The 20,122-nt window shown below is 43.1% G+C and overlaps 1 protein-coding gene across 6 annotated transcripts in view; it reads left to right on the top strand.

The window, feature by feature from the left end:
* Positions 1-20,122, top strand: part of LOC106562870 (netrin-G2) — a 167,992-nt gene that overhangs the window by 11,953 nt on the left and 135,917 nt on the right. For all 6 annotated transcript variants that reach the window (XR_006757594.1, XM_014127925.2, XM_014127927.2 and 3 more), the window contains exon 3: positions 14,187-14,830. Coding sequence is in view for 5 of the 6 variants with exons in the window: in XM_014127925.2 (XP_013983400.2) it covers positions 14,187-14,830 (644 nt within the window). In the remaining variant the exon portion in view is untranslated. The remainder of the gene's footprint in view (positions 1-14,186; positions 14,831-20,122) is intronic.

Here is a 20,122-nt window from a genome sequence, read left to right as displayed (position 1 = left end):
AATGCTAAATTGTAATTATTTCGCCTCTGTGGCCTATTTATTGCCTTACCTCCCTACTCTTCTACATTTGCACACACTGTACATTGATTTTTCTATTGTGTTATTGATTGTACGTTTGTTTATGTGTAACTCTGTGTAGTTGTTTTTGTCGCACTGCTTTGCTTTATCTTGGCCAGGTCGCAGTTGTAAATGAGAGCTTGTCTCAACTGGCCTACCTGGTTAAATAAAGGTGAAATTTAAAAATATAAAAAGTTTGAGAATAGGTTGAGATCGTTTCGGCCCCAAGACCTCTAATCATTCGCTTTACCAGATAAGACTGCGAGACTTTGAGCGCCAGTTATCCTGAGGGAAACTTCGGAGGGAACTAGCTACCAGATGGTTCGATTAGTCTTTCGCCCCTATACCCAGGTCGGACGACCGATTTGCACGTCAGGACCGCTACGGACCTCCACCAGAGTTTCCTCTGGCTTCGCCCTGCCCAGACATAGTTCACCATATTTCGGGTGCTATCGCACGCGCTCACGCTCCACCTCCCGACAGAGCGGCAAGACGAGCCGGTGGTGCTCCCGGCCCAATAGGGCAGTGATCCCACCTCAGCTGGCGTGCACCGTTCCTCACTTTCATTGCGCCACGGGGTGTGTTTGGAGAAAACCCTCTGACTTGCACGCACGTTAGACTCCACACCAAAACCTGCCCACAGGTGCGCCATGCGGCCTTGCCTAACGGGGAAAGGTAAGGTGGAACTAGTCGAGCGCAACCCAGGGGACATGGAGATGCGGGGAACCGTCCTGGGGCTGAAGCCACCCCCCTGGCCAAGAACCCTGTGCCGAGGGAAGGGAGAGGCGGGGGGCGTGAGTCCCCTACCCTACCCAGCTCACAGCAGAGTTTTGTTTTTGGAGCACAGCCCCGCGCCCGAGGCTGGCAACCCATTAATGATCACCTGTGGGAACCTTGTTACGACTTTTACTTCCTCTTGATAGTCAAGTTTGATCGTCTTCTCAACGCTCCGCCAGGGCCGTGACCGACCTCGGCGGGGCCGATCCAAGGACCTCACTAAACCATCCAATCGGTAGAAGCGACGGGCGGTGTGTACAAAGGGCAGGGACTTAATCATTGCGAAGTGACCAACTATTCACCAAGCTCTTGGGGGGGATGTTTGTGCTGAGGAGTATTTCTGTCTATAATAAAGTCCTTTTGTGGGTTAAAACTCATTCTGATTGGCTGGGTCTTGCTCCCCAGTGGGTGGGCCTATGCCCTCCCAGGCCCAACCATGGCTGCACCAGTCATGTGAAATCCATAGATTATGGCCTAATTAATGTATTTCAATTGACAGATCTCCTTTTTATGAAATATAAATCTGTAAAATCTTTGAAATTGTTGAATGTTGCGTTTTTATATTTTTGTTCAGTATAGTTATATCATCAATGATCCTATTTAGGCCTATAAACAATAGGGTCCGAAATTATTGACACCCTTGATAAAGATGAGCAAAAAGTACTGTGTGAAATAAATCATTCAAATACTAAATTATACTGTATGCTCAAAAAAACTTTGGAAATTATATTATTTTATTCTAATACAATTGCTCAGAGAAAGAGATTTTGTTTAACAAGTGTTTTTTTCTCCACCAAAAAGTAGGCGTCAAAATTATTGACACCCCTTTTTTCAATACCTTTCTATACCTCACCTTGCGAGGGTAATGGGACTGACCCTTTTTCTAAAATGTTTTCAGAGTTGGAGAACACGCTGGGAGAATTCTTAGATCATTCCTCCTTACAGAATCCTTCCAGATCCTTGAAATAATTTGTCTGCACTTCAATTCAAACAACAGGTTTTCAATGGGTTTCAAAATGTTGATTTTGTGGCCAATTAACCATTTCAACCTCCTAGCAGAGGCAACCTGGTTTTTGGCTAAAATGTCCTGGTACAGGGTAGTTCATGATACTGTTAACCTTAACAAGAGCCCCAGGACTACTGGAAACAAAATAGGCCCATAACATCAAAGGTCCACCACCATATTTTACAGTAGATATGTTTTTTTTCTTCTGCTCATGCGTTCTCATTTCGATGCCAAACCCACCACTGGTGTGAGTGGCCAAAGAGCGATTTGATTTGGTACGATTATATGAAAATAGAGCACTTTGGTGTCGAAATGAGAATGTATAAGCAGAAAAGAACCACATACCTACTGTAAAATATGGTGGTGGATCTTTTCATAGTTTATAATTCTATTTCTTTTAGGTGCAATGTTTCATATCTGCGTGCATACGAGAGTGTTTGTGTACATGATGTACATGCATGCTGAGACTGTTTAGGTACACATGGTTTGTTGGTGGAATGATATCAATAAAGCCTTAGGCGGTTCAAATTGGGACTAGGGAGGATGTGTTACTGGGCTCAGACAGCCTGAGGTGAAGAACTCACACCACCTCTAAGCCTCCCAATGATACCACTTCACCTCTCTGTCTCTTGGATCATTGGATGGAGTACAATATTGGGAACATAGCCTAGGGTTTGTAAGTTAAGATTTCCTGTCTTTAGCCATGGGATACTTATAGCAAAAAGATAGCAGGATATCCTGTGTCCCTTGAAATATGTCCCCAAAGCTGCTAAAGTTGGTTGAGTATTATTTTATTAGTACTTAGGCTGAGTTTCATAAATGGAACATAGGCTAGTGTTACATTTTCCTACAGCTATGGTAGCCATAGGCTCAATCTCCCCCTAGTTTTTGAGCATCCCTCAAACAGAGCAACTAGTGGTAAGGAGAGATAAGTAACCCTGGGGATTGGGACATCACTGTCTCATTTGCACACAGCAGAAGCCGCCAAAGGATAGCCTACCACACAATGCAGACCTGGCTGCTGGTAATTTGGGCACACTGTCCTGTGGTGGAGCAGCAGCCAGATGACCCGGCCCTCATCACCCCTCTCCTCTCTCGTCACTTCTCCTCTCTTCCAGTACTGGGATTTGTCTCCCATCTTTTGGCCTGCTTTTCACAGCTGCATGCATGTGCACGTATAGTACCAGTCAAAAGTTTGGACACCTACTCATTCAAGGGTTTTTATTTATTTTTACTATTTTCTACATTGTAGAAAAATAGTAAAGACATCAAAACTGTGAAATAACACATGGAATCATGTAGTAACCAAAAAAGTATTAAACAAATCAAAATATATTTTAGATTCTTCAAAGTAGCCACCCTTTGCCTTGATGACAGCTTTGCACACTCTTGGCATTCTCTCAACCAGCTTCACCTGGAATGCTTTTCCAACAGTCTTGAAAGAGTTTCTTGGTCAAATAGCCCTTAAACAGCCTGGAGGTGTGTTGGGTCATTGACCTGTTGAAAACAAATGATAGTCCCACTAAGTGCAAACCAGATGGGATGGTGTATCACTGCAGAATGCTGTGGTAGCCATGCTGGTTAAGTGTGCCTTGAATAAAGTTTTTAAAAAAAATCGCAGACAGTGTCACCAGCAAAACACCCCCACACCATCACACCTCCTCCTTCATGCTTCATAGTGGGAACCACACATGCGGAGATCTTTCGTTCAACTACTCTGCGTCTCACAAAGACATGGCCGGTGGAACCAGAAATCTCAAATTTGGTCTCATCAGACCAAATTTCCACCAGTCTAATGTCCATTGCTCGTGTTTCTTGGCCCAAGCAAGTCTCTTCTTATTATTGGTGTCCTTTAGTAGTGGTTTCTTTGCAGTAATTCGACCCCAAAGGCCTGATTCACGCAGTCTCCTTTGAACAGTTGATGTTGAGATGTGTCTGTGTCACGTTCCTCGTATTCTCCCTCATCGGAAGATATGTCGAAATTACTCGATGACCAATACGCAGCGGGTTGACTGTTCCACATCATATTTATTATAGATGGAAACAACAAAACAAAATAAACACGCAAAGGAGAAAGGTGACAGTTTCACAGGTGAAACGAAACACAGTGCAAAATACAATTACCCACAAACACACCCTACTAATATAGGACTCCCAATCAAAGGCAACTCAACACACCTGCCTTCAATTGAGAGTCCAGCACCCAACCTACACATAGAAAACCTAACCTAGAACCTAAACCAACACTCACAACCCCACTATACCATAACCAAACATAACTCTGCCACGTCCTGACCAAATATAATACAAAAATACAAAAAGTATATGGTCAGGACGTGACAGTCTGTTACTTGAACTCTGTGAAGCCATTATTTGGGCTGGACTTTCTGAGACTGGTAACTGTAATGAATTTATCCTCTGCAGTAAAGGTAACTCTGGGTCTTCCTTTCCTGTGGCGGTCCTCATGAGAGCCAATTTCGGCATAGCGGATGATGGTTTTTGCGACTGCACTTGAAGAAACTTTCAAAGTTCTTGAATTTTTTCTGATTGACTGACCTTCATGTCTTAAAGTAATGATGGACTGTCGTTTCTCTTTGCTTATTTGAGCTGTTCTTGCCATAATATGGACTTGGTCTTTTACCAAATAGGGCTATCTTCTGTATACCATCCCTAACTTGTCACAACACAACAGATTGTCTCAAATGCATTAAGAAGGAAAGAAATTCTGCAAATTAACTTTTAACAAGGCACACCTGTTAATTGAAATGCATTCCAGGGGACTACCTCATGAAGCTGGTTGAGAGAATGCCAACAGTTTGCAAAGCTGTCATCAAGGCAAAGGGTGATTTTGATTTTTTAAACACTTTTTTTGGTTCCATATGTGCTATTTCATAGTTTTGATGTCTTCGCTATTATTCTACAATGTAGAAAATAGTAACATACAAAGAAAAACCCTTGAATGAGTAGGTGTGTCCAAACTTTTGACTGGTGCTATATAGACGAATGCATGTACAGATGCAGATTCATGCATTCATATGCACGCACACACACACCAGCCGCTCCTCTGTCACTGTGACTCCTCAGGGAAACTGAGCCTGTAATTAACCGTGGCAAAAGAGGGTAGAGCAAAATATTGCAGACACACACTCTGTCTCACACATCAGCACACACACACGCAATACTCACACCGATGCTCGCACGTGCACGCACACACAAACACACACACAGATTTCATCACTCATCCTACTATATCACACTACTAGTCCCACTATCGCTCACACTCACCAGCATAACAACTGACAACAAGTATCACCAATAACAGACACACACATTTTTCTGTACAGGACAATCACATTCCCCAACAGGGCAAGGGAGACAGAGAGTCCTCTAGTGACCTAAACTCACATCTCTGAACAAAACAACATAATGCAAGAAAGCAATATCCCATGTCTGTCCCACTGTGTGTTTTTTTTTATGGGAGGCTCATTTCATTTGATGATTGTTCTAAACACTACATTGTGTTCTTTGGCTGTCATGGACTTTATTCCCCTTGCTGGCAATACCTGGAAAGTACTATAATGAGAGAGAGAGTTACAAAACATCCCTCTTGTTGGTGTAGGTAATTTGAATTTGATTGAGTCCTATTACTTTTTAGATAAACAGCCAAAGTGCATTGATATTGTGAGTGATTATTTTTTAATTTAATATATGAATGTTTGGTACATAGTTCTCCAGTGTTGGGATGTCTCTAAACTTGTTATGTTTCCTCTCTCATCAAGATGGATGTGCCCACCTACACTGAGTGTACAAATGTTAGGAACATCTACTCTTTCCATGACATAGACTGACCAGGTGAATCCAGGTGAAAGCTATAATCCCTTATTGATGTCACTTGTTAAATTCACTTCAATCAGTGTAGATAAACGAGAGGATACAGGTTAAAGAAGGATTTTTAAGCCTTGAGACAATTAGAGACATGGATTTTGTATGTGTAGCATTCAGAGGGTGAAGGGGCAAGGCAAAAGATGTCAGTGCCTTTGAACGGGGTATTGTACGTGCCAGTCGCACCAGTTTGAGTGTGTCAAGAACTGCAATGCTGTTGGCTTTTTCACACTCAACAATTTCCTGTGTGTATCAAGAACACTTTAAAAAATAAAGGAGCGTCGCACACTCTAGGAGCTCAGATGCAAAAATATTTATGTCCAACGTTTGGCCAGACAAGCTGTCTTCATCAGGGTATAATGACAAACACTGCGGGATGACTCATTTATATAGTGTCAAAAGACACACAGGTGTCTGTAATCATGGCTGGGTGTGGCCTGATATCATTGGTTAATTCTCATATTAAAATAGCATACAAAAAACATAACATATCAAGAATGTTCCACAAGCCAACTTGACACAACTGTGAGTCAACATGGGCCAGCATCCCTGTGGAACGCTTTCAACACCTTGTAAAGTCCATGACCCAAATAATTGAGGCTGTTCTGATGGCAAAAGGTGGTGCAACTCAATATTAAGGTGTTCCTAATGTCTTGTACACTCAGTGTATATTAGTCTGCTACATAAATTCTCCAAATTACATATCAAAATGTCTCTGCGTATCATATTTAGGTTTTAGTCTTTTTAGGCCATGATGAGTGTTGGTATCCAAATCTAGGTCCCTCAGGTGTAGGGATCGAGGGCTCAAGCAAGCTTCTTTTCCAATTGGGACGTGTCATATCGAATCATAAAACACTGTATACTTTTTAGACCATGGTTATTGAGTGTTCCGAGTCAGACATATGTACCTAAGGAATGAGCAAGCTTCTGTTCTGATTGGGACTTGTCCCGCCCAAAACAAGAACCCACTTATCACCATGGCCCGCTGCGTGTAGACACGGCGACAGAGTTCCATCGCGCTGGTCGTCACGGTGACAGGATCCCAGCGAGGATAATTGCTGGAGGGACTTAGCGGTGCCGGCCACCTGCCGTAGCAGTTGGCCAGGATCTCTCTCTGTGTGTGTGTGTGTGTGTGTGTGTGTGTGTACACACTGCTGGCAGAAGGTAGCTATGTGGGCCAGAGAAGAGGAGAGAGTAGCTGGATAGATAAGGAAAGAGGGCATGGGAGGGGGAGGGTTTAAACAAATACCGACACTCACAACCCTCCCATGCAAAATGAAATACATCCCGTCCCTGATTATCTGAGAGACAGAGAGGACAGACAATCAGGTCATGTGCAGCTTTCAGTGAATCATTTAGCGCATCACAGCTCAGTCCCTCATACTCAACACACGCACCAGATCCAGATGTACAGTGGCGTCTGCCATTTTTGTCAACCTTGATAAAGATAAGCAAAAAATATATATATAAAATAAATAATATAAATACTGCGCTGTATTGTATGCTCATTTTTTGGTGGGAAATTATATTATTTTATACTAATGCAATTGCTCAGAGCGATTTTGTTTAATTAGTAATATTTTTTCTCAAAGATTGGGGTCAAAATTATTGACACCCCTGTTTTCAATACCTTGCATGTGAGCCTTTTTCAAAAATATTTTATGATATTGGAGAACACATTAGGAGGGATCTAAAGCTTTGTTCACACTGCAGGCCTTAATGCTCAAATCAGTTTTGTTTTTCAAATCTGTTTTGGAATGCTGACTGTCCAAACAGCAAGTTACAAGTGACCAAATCAGATTTATTGTGTTCAGACAGCAGTCATTTGATGACATGGCTACGCTAGTTGTCATAGTAACAACGGGTGTGAGTGGTGTAGGTTGATTGGTGGTGGTTCTTGTGTTTCCCATCACTCAGAAGCTAAGGTGACAACAATGCCTGCCATGAACGTTTCCCAGTTACTTTGAATGTTCAAATTAGTGTTAGAACACTTTTAAAGCCTCAAAGGATATGATGATCCAACTATCAAAACAGCAGTCAACTAGCTAGCTGTTTAGCTTACAAGACATTCACAAATTTATTTGTAAACAATTAGCGAGATAGTTAGCTACCACGTGTCCTTGTCAAACTGTCAACACTAGCTATGCCAAATAAGAGTCTAAAAACCACTTCAGGAAAAATAAATCAGATTTGACCGTTCAGACACAAGTAGCATCTTTCCAGATCCTTGACAAAATAAACATTTTGCAATGGCCATCTCAGTCTCCGGAACACTATTGAATACCTGTGGTTGAATTGAAGTGGGCAGTCCATAAGCACAGACCATTGATATCAAGGATCTGGAAAAATGCTGTATGGAGGAATGGTCTAAGATCCCTCCCAATGTGTTCTTGTATAACATAAAACATTTTAGAAAAATGTTCTGTGCCGTTCAGTGCTGGGGGCTAACGTGTCATGTAATCAGATTACTTTTATGAGTAAGGGAGTAAAGAAATGCATAGCTTTCACCTGGTCAGTCTATGTCATGGATAGTGCAGGTGCCCTTAATGTTTAGTACACTTAGGTATGTACTTGTTAAACAATATCTCTTTCTCTGAGTAATTGTATTAGTATAAAATAATATAATTTTCAAAATGTTTTGGGCATGCAATATAGCTCAGTATTTGTATTATTTATTTTATACAGTCTTTTTTACTCACCCTTATCAATGGTGCCAAGTGACCCCACTGTACATGCAAAACACCCAATCCACAAACACTATAATATATTTGCATCATTCTTTATACAGACCTTCATCACTCTGTCCTAGGTATTGCTATACAGTGCTGGTATGTCAATCACATTTATTTATAAATATACAGAAACCCAGCCTAAAACCCCAAACAGCAAGCAATGCAGATGTAGAAGCATGGTGGCTAAGAAAAACTCCCCATAAAGGCAGGAACCTCGGAAGAAACCTAGAGGTCCTCTTCTGGCTGTGCCAGGTGAAGATTAGAAGAGTACATGGCAATTAAGACCAGATTGTTCTTCAAGATGTTCAAACGTTTATAGATGACCAGCAGGGTCAAATAATAATCACAGTGGTTGTAGAGGGTGCAACAGGTTAGTACCTCAGAGTAAATGTCAGTTGGCTTTTCATAGCCGAGCGTTCAGTGGTTGAGACAGCAGGTGTAGTAGAGAGAGAGTGAGAGAGTCGAAAACAGCAGGTCTGGGACAAGGTAGCACATCCGGTGAACAGGTCAGGGTTGCGTAGCCGCAGGCAGAACAGTTGAAACTGGAGCAGGAGCACGACCAGGTGGACTGGGGACAGTCAGGAGTCATCAGGCCAGGTAGTCCTGAGGCATGGTTCTAGGGCTCAGGTACTCCAGGAGGGAGAGAGAATTAGAGGGAGCATACTTAAATTCACACAGGACACCAGATAAGACAGGATAATTTCACCAGATATAACAGACTGACCCTAGCCCCCCGGCACATAGACTATTGAAGCATAGATACTGGAGGCTGAGACGGGGGGTCGGGGGACACTGTGGCCCTGTCCGACAATACCCCCGGACGGGGCCAACCAGACAGGGCAAACCAGGCAGGATATAACCCCACTCACTTTGCCAAAGCACAGCCCCCACACCAATAGAGGGATATCAACAGACCACCAACTTACTACGACAATGCTGAATATAGCCTATGAAGATCTCCTCCACCGCACGAGCCCGAGGGGGTGCAAAACGGAACAGAAAGATCACGTCAGTGACTCAACCCACTCAAGTGACGCAACCCTCCTAGGGATGGCATGGAAGAGCACTAGTAAGCCAGTGACCCAGCCCCGTAATAGGGTCAGAGGCAGAGCATCCCAGTGGAGAGAGGGGAGCCAGGCAGAGACAGCAAGGGCGGTTTGTCGCTCCAGTGCCTTGCCATTCACATTCACACCCCTGGGACAGACTACACTCAATCATAGGACCTACTGAAGAGATAGATAGCCAGACCATTCCATAAAATTTGAGCTCTATAGGAGAAAGTCCTGCCTCCAGCTGTTTGCTTAGAAATTCTAGAGACAATAAGGAGGCGTGCGTCTTGTGACCATAGTGGACGTGTAGGTGTGTATGGCAGGACCAAATCGGAGAGATAGGTAGGAGCAAGCCCATGTAATGCTTTGTAGTTTAGCAGTAAAACCTTGAAATCAACCCTAGCCTTAACAGGAAGCCAGTGTATAGAGGCTAGCACTGGAGTAATAATGTTCAAACTGTTTGGTTCTAGTCAATATTCTAGCAGCTGTGTTTAGCACTAACTGAAGTTTATTTAGTGCTTTATCCGGCTAGCTGGAGAGTAGAGGATTGCAGTAGTCTAATCTAGAAGTGTCAAAAGCATGGATTCGTTTTTCGGCATCATTTTTGGCAAAAAGTTTAGGACTTTTGCAATGTTATGAAGATGGAAAAAAGTTGTCCTTGAAATATCCTTGATATGTTCGTCAAAAGAGAAATCAGGGTCGAGAGTAACCTATATGTCCTTGTGCATCTGGGACGGTGTCTATACAGTGTAATAATTTTCAATAGGATTTGTAGGTCAATGGTCATTTCCTTACGGCATGTCACTAATCCTCGTTGTGTCTGAAGCAGGAGTGAAGGTTGGACAAATATGTGTACCTTTTTTTGGCCCAGGACCAGATTCTGGTAACTTTCTGAAAATGCCCAGGTTTTCCACAAATCCTGGTTGGATGATTCAGAATTTCCTGCTCATTCCCTGCTGATTCTAGGAATCTTCCAACTGGGATTTCTGGAAATCCTGGAAATGTAGTAATAGTTACAGAGAGGAAACAAGCATGCCACCTCTCCCCAGTGAGAGTGGGAGTTTCTCATCTAATGTTGTTGTTGGGAGAGAAGACCCAGTCGTTTCAATATTTAGTCATAGCCGCCCACAATGCAATATCTTCTATAGCAGGGCTGTTCAATTCCGAGCTTCAAGATCTGTAGTACTGCTGGCGTTTCATTCTTCCCCTCTTAACAGGGATTGATGACCTGAACACAGCAGGGTAGTGTGCAGTAGGGCACACCGAAGCTAAACATTTTACAACCTCTGTTTCAAAACATTATCTCTCTATTGAACACAGCCTCGAGTGGAATCTTTGACCAATCAGTAACCAGGTTTCCATCCAACCTTTTTATGCCCGTAAAGGTCTGATGGAAGCAGATTTTTTTTTTGTAAACTTTCCAAATATCGACAAAACAAAATACTCTAAGGTGGTATCTTTTTGTTTCTGTAAAAAATGTAGGGAAATGGCGCTTCATACCTCTTTACTTATTACACATTTTGTTTTTAGACTGAATTCAAAATGGATTAAAAATGTTTTTTTTTTATCCCATCTACACACAATACCCCATAATGACAAAGTGAAAACATGTTTTTAGACATTTTTGCAAATTTAATGAAAATGAAATACAGAAATATCTCATTTACATAAATATTCACACCCCTGAGTCAATATTTTGTAGAAGCACCTTTGGCTGTGATTACAGCTGTAAGTCTTTCTGGATAAGTCTCTAAGAGCTTTCCACACGTGGATTATGCAACAATTGCCCATTATTATTTTCAAAATTCCTCAAGCTTTGTCAAATTGATTGTTGATCATTGCTAGACAGTGACTCTGCCACTCAGGAGCATCCACATCTACTGTGTTTTAGGTTATTTTCTTGGTGAAAGGTGAATTTATCTCCCAGTGTCTGGTGGAAAGCAGACTGAACCATGTTTTCCTCTAGGACTTTGGCTGTGCTTAGCGCTATTCTATTTATTTTTTATCCTGAAAAACTCCCCAGTCTACCAATAGGTGCCCTTCTTTGCGAGGCATTGAAAAGCCTGGTCTTTGTGTTGAACATGTGTTTGAAATTCACTGCTCAACTGAAGGACCTTACAGATAATTGTATGTGTGGGGTACAGAGACGAGGTAGTCATTCAGAAATCATGTTAAACACTTTTATTGCACACATAGTGAGTCCATGCAACTTATCATGTGACTTGTTAATCAAATTTTTACTCCTGAACTTATTTAGGTTTACCATAACAAAAGGGTTGAATACTTATTGATTCAATACATTTCAGATTTTCATTTTTTTATTAATTTGTAAAAGAAAATTGAAGAAACATAATTCCACTTTGACATTATGGGGTATTGTGGGTAGGCCAGTGGCACAAAATCTCAATTTTATCTATTTTAAATTCAGGCTGTAACACAACAAAATGTGTAAAAAGTCAAGGGGTGTGAATACTTTCTGAAGGTACTGTAATAACCATCATTGCGAAGTAAACTTGGAGTTGTTGGAGAGTTTCCAGTCATCTGATGATTCTCAGTACCTATACTGTTCTCTTTTGAAGTAGACCGAATAATCAATATAAGTTTAAATATTAGACATGTGTAAACAGAATGAAGGCTGAGCCCATGTGAGTGTACAAAGCTGGATCAACATTGAGTCAACTATTAGACATGTAAAAAACAGAATGTAAGCAGAATCTGTGTGGATGAGGCAAGGTAGACCAACAAGACGTGACTGGTCTGGGCCATATCTGATCTTGTGAAGGCTACTGGACGCACACATGGGTTAATCATACATAGACAACATCGGCCTGAACTTGTCAAGACCTTTTGGACAGGAACATTAGCTAATCCGTGATAAGCACCAGTATGAGTATGCATGTCACGCCACCAATAGAATCTATGCCCCAATGTCTGAGTCAATAAGAGAATGGAAACTAAGTAAGACAACAATACTCATAAAGTGGAGTGACGATGTTATGTAAGGGTAAGACTGTATAAAAGACAAGTACTAAAAATGAAGAGTCAGTTGTTCCATGGAATTACTCGGCTTTGTTACTTTGTAATAAAGTCTAATTGAATTTACAAATTCCAGTATCTGTGAAATATTTTGATTCAATAATTCCACAACAGAGTCATGTGATGACATGTTGTATGGTTCTCCCACTACGACTCGGGAAAGCATGCAGTTTATTAGGGTACAGATGAAATAAGGTACGATGAACTTCACAGGGTGGTTGAAGTGTAAGGTGAGAAGCTTGATGCTCCTTTCCAATAAATATTGAGGGTTTTAATCTGGTGACATGATGATCGATGATGCTTGGCTGCCGTATTTACAATTTAAAATAATCTAGCTCTTATGTCCATAATAATCTAAACTGTATCTGTAAGCCGTTAGCTAGAGCGCACATGCCAAAACCAGAGTGGGCACATTCGCTATATAACACAACATTTTTGTGACAAAACCATCAGTAGAGTTGAAAATGCGTTGGAAACTCATTTAACTTGTATTTTTTATTCGGTACATGGGAATTTAAACGCAAAATATTTTTTTATGTGCGCTATGTCATCACGCACAGACTTTTATCCTGAGGCTAGGATCTGAGTACCCCGCTCAAGCAGGCGGCAGGTAGCCTGGTGGGTAGGAGCGTTGGGCCAGTAACCAAAAGTTTGCTGGATCGAATCCAGCAAAATCTGGCATTCTGGCATTAAGCAAGGCAGTTAACCCACTGTTGCCTGGGCGCGGATGTCGATTAAGGCAGCCCCCTGCACCTCTCTGATTCAGAGGAGTTGGGTTAAATGCAGAAGACATAGTTCAGTTGAATGCATTCAGTTGTACAACTGACTAGGTATCCCCCTTTCCATTTCCTCTCTTCTGAGAAGTTTCTCTTACCCTAGCACCACTAGATTTTGCATATGCTTGTTTTTTTCTCTTATCTCAGTGTCATCATAAATCAGATGATTTATAAACTCAGCCTGCACAGAACTGTAAACTTTATTTTGTTATTAGTGTGGGTTTGACTGAGTGGTTAGTTTTTTGTACAGGCACAGGTCACCGACTTGATTAAGCATGAAATCATTTACTTTTCACTTTTTATTTGAATATTAAATGTTTCGGTTTAAGTTTTAGAATTAATGCCAGTAGCATGAAAGTAGGTACAGGAATTTCTTCTTTTGCATCATACAGTCCAGGATTTTGCATTTTTTGTGATATTTGAGGACGAAAATGCTTGATTTTCCTGCGTAAGTTCTGACATTTTGCATGACAATATGTTGGTTAAGAGGGGTTCAGGGTAACGGGACCATGTGACTGTCTGCCAGTAGGTGATTTTGTCAAATCTCTTGTGAAAATTAGCTGACGAGGGAAAAGGATTGTTGATGTGAGGCTCGATTTAACCATATTATGCAGTAAATGTGCAGTGAATGGTTGAAATTGCAAGCCCTCTATGTACTGCGGTGATGATGATTTGACTGTTTTATGGGGAAATAGTTGTGATTGGTCAAATTTGCGGGGAATTGTTGATTTTGTTAAAGAAAATTGTGATTGCAGAATCCTGGAGGGACTGATGATGGACTATATTCCATTTCACCTAAGACTTGAGAATCATTTAGTGCATCCATTTACTGTCTGTCCACTGACTCGTTTGTGTTCTTTTGACTCTGCAGGAGAACCCGTACCTGTGCAGTGACGAGTGTGACGCCTCCAACCCGGACCTGGCCCACCCTCCTCAGCTGATGCAGGACCGTGAGCACACCGGCCGCATCACCTACTGGCAGACAGTCACATGGGCCCGTTATCCAGAACCCCTCTTGGCCAACATCTCCCTAGCCTGGAACAAGAGCCTGGAGCTGACGGACGACATCGCCATTACCTTTGAGTACGGCCGCCCCACCTTAATGGTGCTGGACAAGTCCATGGACCACGGCAGCACCTGGCAGCCCTACCAGTTCTACGCTGACGATTGTCTCGAGTCCTTTAACATGGCACCAAAGCGTGTCTCCGACCTATCGCCTGCAAACATTACCCTTGTCATCTGCACTGAGCAGTTCTCACGCTGGGTGGGATCGAAGAACGATAAGAACGTAAAGTTCGAGGTTCGGGAGCGTTTCGCAGTGTTCGCCGGGCCGAGGTTGCTCAACATGGACAGCTTGTACACCCGTATGGAGAGTATGAAGGGCCTGAGGGAATTCTTTACCTTCACTAACCTCAGGCTGAGGCTGCTCAGGCCAGCCCTGGGGGGCACCTACATGCAGAGGGACAACCTGCTCAAGTACTTTTACGCTATCTCCAACATCGAGGTGCCCGCAAGGTAAGATTGAGTTACTATTAAATGCTATAGAGAACAGTGTCATGTTCAGTACGGTGGAGACTTTCAAACAGAGTGAAACGGGGGCGTACTACCTGAACTTGTCCATTTTCTGATGCAAATGTTTTACTACGGTTTGCTCCCTACTGAGCACGACCAAGGTGTTTTATAGAGAGAAGTGTTGGCTGCTGGGTAAATGAGTTTACTTCAAGGTTCATACACTGAAAATAGGTCAAACACCTGAAACATATGTTAGTTTTTTGGTTTGAACGCTACTCTTATTGTTAGTTTAGAAAGCTCTAATTAAATCACTGTTACATTCATACACACTTTCACACTCCCCAACATACATAACCACACTAATCCTAGGTCTTTTCCACTGACCCTCTGTTACTCCCTGTGCATGAATCCTAATACTGTCACTGTCATTGGTTTACTAAGGTGTGATGATGAACGACACTAACACATGGCCTCGGTGGTTTTAACATAAACCTGTGTCCACATCTACTGTGACGCCGTGGTGCCGGGCAGGAACTGGGAACCTCTTACACGGCAACTTTGTGACAGGGAGAGATGGCTTTCGCTGTTGCACCGCCTGCTTAGCATCAACAAGCCATTTCTCCCACCTCTCAAAATTATTATTCCAATCAAAATGGCAGGGTGACATTTGAATGGTATTTAACAGCCACATTGGAATGGAGGGAGGAGGGGAGGAGAAGAGAAGGGATGGAGGTGTGTAGCGTTAAAAGTGTGAAACGTGTGAGTGAGGGATTGTGTTGAGGTAGTGTTGGTTGACAGAGGTGATGAGAGAAGGAAAGGAGTAGAGGGGTGTTTGAGGTCTTGAGTGGATGCTGACACAGCACTCCAGCCCCCCAGGTAGCGCTGCCAGAAGCAGGAGCAGGCCTGGAGGTATTGATCACAGACACTTTTCATGCTTAGCATGGAGATGCAGAGGGAAAAGCTGAACGAGCGATAGAAAGAAAGGTGTAAAGAGGAGAGGGATATACCATTTCACATGGTTGGGCTTGCAGTTTTTCCTGACCACAAATAGCCTAGATGTAGAGCCCAGAGTATCCTGGTTACTTTCTGGTCACTTGGTCAGGAATTTATCCTGACCCTATCTCCCAAACCCAACAACCCTGCCCAAGCCCCTTTGCCCAATACTTAGCTTACCAACATTGTGCAATTTCCCCTAATCAAATACAATACCTCTATCAGTCGTTTTGTGATTTCTCGCTAGAGCAATAGCTACTGAACAACCGTATTGACTAAGTTGCTTTGCATAAAAGCGTCTGCTAGCTAAATGTCCATATAATATTATAATTTCCTTACCTACAGAACATACCTCATCTCTCAGTCTCTCCCTTTACATCTGGATTGAGCAAAGAAGCTATAACTGCACAATACTGACTATGCTGCTGCATCCGGTAACAAGGGGACCCAAATAGCCCCCATAGAAATGACTGACGCCTGACGTCTTCTTCCATCCCCACCCACACCCCCAGTAACATAATCACTGATCAATGCTGTTATTCTGGGATGCCTGGGGGAGGGATTGAGGGAAGGAGGATAGTCAATGTTCCCTCGGAACAATAGGGCTGAGCCATCTCATCTCACATTTGGATTTCCCAACTGCTCAGGAGAACATTTTAATAATGAATATTTACCCCCGTTGCGGAGGCACCGCTGGGACCACCCGCGCTGAAATTGGTTTTATATTATAAAAGAAGACCAAATGGCGTGCTTCTTAGTCCAGGTCGCCGCAGTAATGACATAGGGTGGTGATATCGACAGTGGGAAGAGAGAGAGTCCTTTCCTGAAGGGCTCGTGTGGCCCCTGCACTCCCCACTTCTGGCCCCTTCAGCAGCAGCTCAGTGACTGAACACTAAACAGTGAAAGGTAATAATCAGTAATTTAACTCAATGAGGTGAGAGAAAGCAACGGGTAATCCTAACTCGATAGGCCATTAAGTGCCGATGCAGGAGAGGAGAGATTGTGTGTGTGTGGGGGGGTTTAGATCTGTGGATGTGCCGGAAGTTTGGAATCATTTAGCAACCTGGATGGGAGGCAAGGTTGTTGGAGATCATACAGGGTAGAGGACAGTACAGGGATGGAGGGATGAACAGGAGAGGAGAGCTTGTGTGTGGGGGGTTTAGATCTGTGGATGTGCTGGAAGTTTGGAATCATTTAGCAACCTGGATGGGAGGCAAGGTTGTTGGAGATCATCAAATCAAATGTATTTATATAGCCCTTCGTACATCAGCTGATATCTCAAAGTGCTGTGCAGAAACCCAGCCTAAAACCCCAAACAGCAAGCAATGCATGTGAAAGAAGCACGGTGGCTAGGAAAAACTCCCTAGGAAAAACTCCCTAGAAAGGCCAAAAACCTAGGAAGAAACCTAGAGAGGAACCAGGCTATGAGGGGTGGCCAGTCCTCTTCTGGCTGTGCCGGGTGGATATTATGACAGAACATGGTCAAGATGTTAAAATGTTCATAAATGACCAGCATGGTCAAATAATAATAATCATAGTAGTTGTCGAGGGTGCAACAAGCACGTCCGGTGAACAGGTCAGGGTTCCATAGCCGCAGGCAGAACAGTTGAAACTGGAGCAGCAGCACGGCCAGCTGGACTGGGAACAGCAAGGAGTCATCATGCCAGGTAGTCCTGAGGCATGGTCCTAGGGCTCAGGTCCTCCGAGAGAAAGAAAGAAAGAGAGAAAGAGAGAATTAGAGAGAGCATATTTAAATTCACACAGGACACCGGATAAGACAAGAGAAATACTCCAGATGTAACAGACTGACCCTAGCCCCCTGACACATAAACTACTGCAGCATAAATACTGGAGGCTGAAACAGGAGGGATCAGAAGACACTGTGGCCCCATCCGATGATACCCCCCGGACAGGGCCAAACAGGCAGGATATAACCCCACCCACTTTGCCAAAGCACAGCCCCCACACACCACTAGAGGGATGTCTCCAACCACCAACTTACCGTCCTAAAGACAAGGCCGAGTATAGCCCACAAAGATCTCCGCCACGGCACAACCCAAGGGGGGGGTGCCAACCCAGACAGGAAGACCACGACAGTGACTCAATCCACTCAAGTGACGCACCCCTCCCATGGACGGCATGGAAGAACACCAGTAAGCCAGTGACTCAGCCCCTGTAATAGGGTTAGAGGCAGAGAATCCCAGTGGAGAGAGGGGAACCGGCAAGGCAGAGACAGCAAGGGCGGTTCGTTGCTCCAGCCTTTCCGTTCACCTTCACACTCCTGGGCCAGACTATACTTAATCATAGGACCTACTGAAGAGATACGTCTTCAGTAAAGACTTAAAGGTTGAGACTGAGTCTGCGTCTCTCACATGGGTAGGCAGACCATTCCATAAAAATGGAGCTCTATAGGAGAAAGCCCTACCTCCAGCCGTTTGCTTAGAAATTCTAGGGACAATTAGGAGGCCTGCGTCTTGTGACCGTAGCGTACGTGTAGGTATGTACGGCAGGACTAAATCGGAAAGATAGGTAGGAGCAAGCCCATGTAATGCTTTGTAGGTTAGCAGTAAAACCTTGAAATCAGCCCTTGCCTTAACAGGAAGCCAGTGTAGGGAGGCTAGCACTGGAGTAATATGATCAAATTTTTGGGTTCTAGTCAGGATTCTAGCAGCCGTATTTAGCACTAACTGAAGTTTGTTTAGTGCTTTATCCGGGTAGCCGGAAAGTAGAGCATTGCAGTAGTCCAGCCTAGAAGTAACAAAAGCATGGATTAATCTTTCTGCATCATTTTTGGACAGAAAGTTTCAGATTTTTGCAATGTTACGTAGATGGAAAAAAGCTGTCCTTGAAACAGTCTTGATATGTTCTTCAAAAGAGAGATCAGGGTCCAGAGTAACGCCGAGGTCCTTCACAGTTTTATTTGAGACGACTGTACAACCATCCAGATTAATTGTCAGATTCAACAGAAGATCTCTTTGTTTCTTGGGACCTAGAACAAGCATCTCTGTTTTGTCCGAGTTTAAAAGTAGAAAGTTTGCAGCCATCCACTTCTTTATGTCTGAAACACAGGCTTCTAGCGAGGGCCAATTTTGGGGCTTCACCATGTTTCATTGAAATGTACAGCTGTGTGTCGTCCGCATAGCAGTGAAATTTAACATTATGTTTTCGAATGACATCCCCAAGAGGTAAAATATATAGTGAAAACAATAGTGGTCCTAAAACGGAACTTTGAGGAACACCGAAATTTACAGTTGATTTGTCAGAGGACAAACCATTCACAGAGACAAACTGATATCTTTCCGACAGATAAGATCTAAACCAGGCCAGAACTTGTCCATGTAGACCAATTTGGGTTTCCAATCTCTCCAAAAGAATGTGGTGATCGATGGTATCAAAAACAGCACTAAGATCTAGAAGCACGAGGACAGATGCAGAGCCTCGGTCTGACGTCATTAAAAGGTAATTTACCACCTTCACAAGTGCAGTCTCAGTGCTATGATGGGGTCTAAAACCAGACTGAAGCGTTTCGTATACATTGCTTGTCTTCAGGAAGGCAGTGAGTTGCTGCGCAACAGCTTTTTCTAAAATTTTTGAGAGGAATGGAAGATTCGATATAGGCCGATAGTTTTTTATAATTTCTGGGTCAAGATTCGGCTTTTTCAAGAGAGGCTTTATTACTGCCACTTTTAGTGAGCTTGGTACACATCCGGTGGATAGAGAGCCGTTTATTATGTTCAACATAGGAGGGCCAAGCACAGGAAGCAGCTCTTTCAGTAGTTTAGTTGGAATAGGGTCCAGTATGCAGCTTGAGGGTTTAGAGGCCATGATTATTTTCATCATTGTGTCAAGAGATATAGTGCTAAAACACCTTAGTATCTCCCTTGATCCTAGGTCCTGACAGAGTTGTGCAGACTCAGGACAATGGAGCTTTGGAGGAATACGCAGATTTAAAGAGGAGTCCGTAATTTGCTTTCTAATGATCATGATCTTTTCCTCAAAGAAGTTCATAAATTTATTACTGCTGAAGTGAAAGCCATCCTCCATTTGCGAATGCTGCTTTTTAGTTAGCTTTGCGACAGTATCAAAAAGACATTTCGGATTGTTCTTATTTTCCTCAATTAAGTTGGAAAAATAGGATGATCGAGCAGCAGTGAGGGCTCTTCGATACTGCACGGTACTGTCTTTCCAAGCTAGTCGGAAGACTTCCAGTTTGGTTTGGCGCCATTTCCGTTCCAATTTTCTGGAAGCTTGCTTCAGAGCTTGTGTATTTTCTGTATACCAGGGAGCTAGTTTCTTATGACA

The sequence above is a fragment of the Salmo salar genome, chromosome ssa11 (genome assembly GCF_905237065.1).
Source record: "Salmo salar chromosome ssa11, Ssal_v3.1, whole genome shotgun sequence".
Lineage (NCBI taxonomy): Eukaryota > Metazoa > Chordata > Actinopteri > Salmoniformes > Salmonidae > Salmo > Salmo salar.
This window is presented reverse-complemented; position numbering and strand designations above follow the sequence as displayed.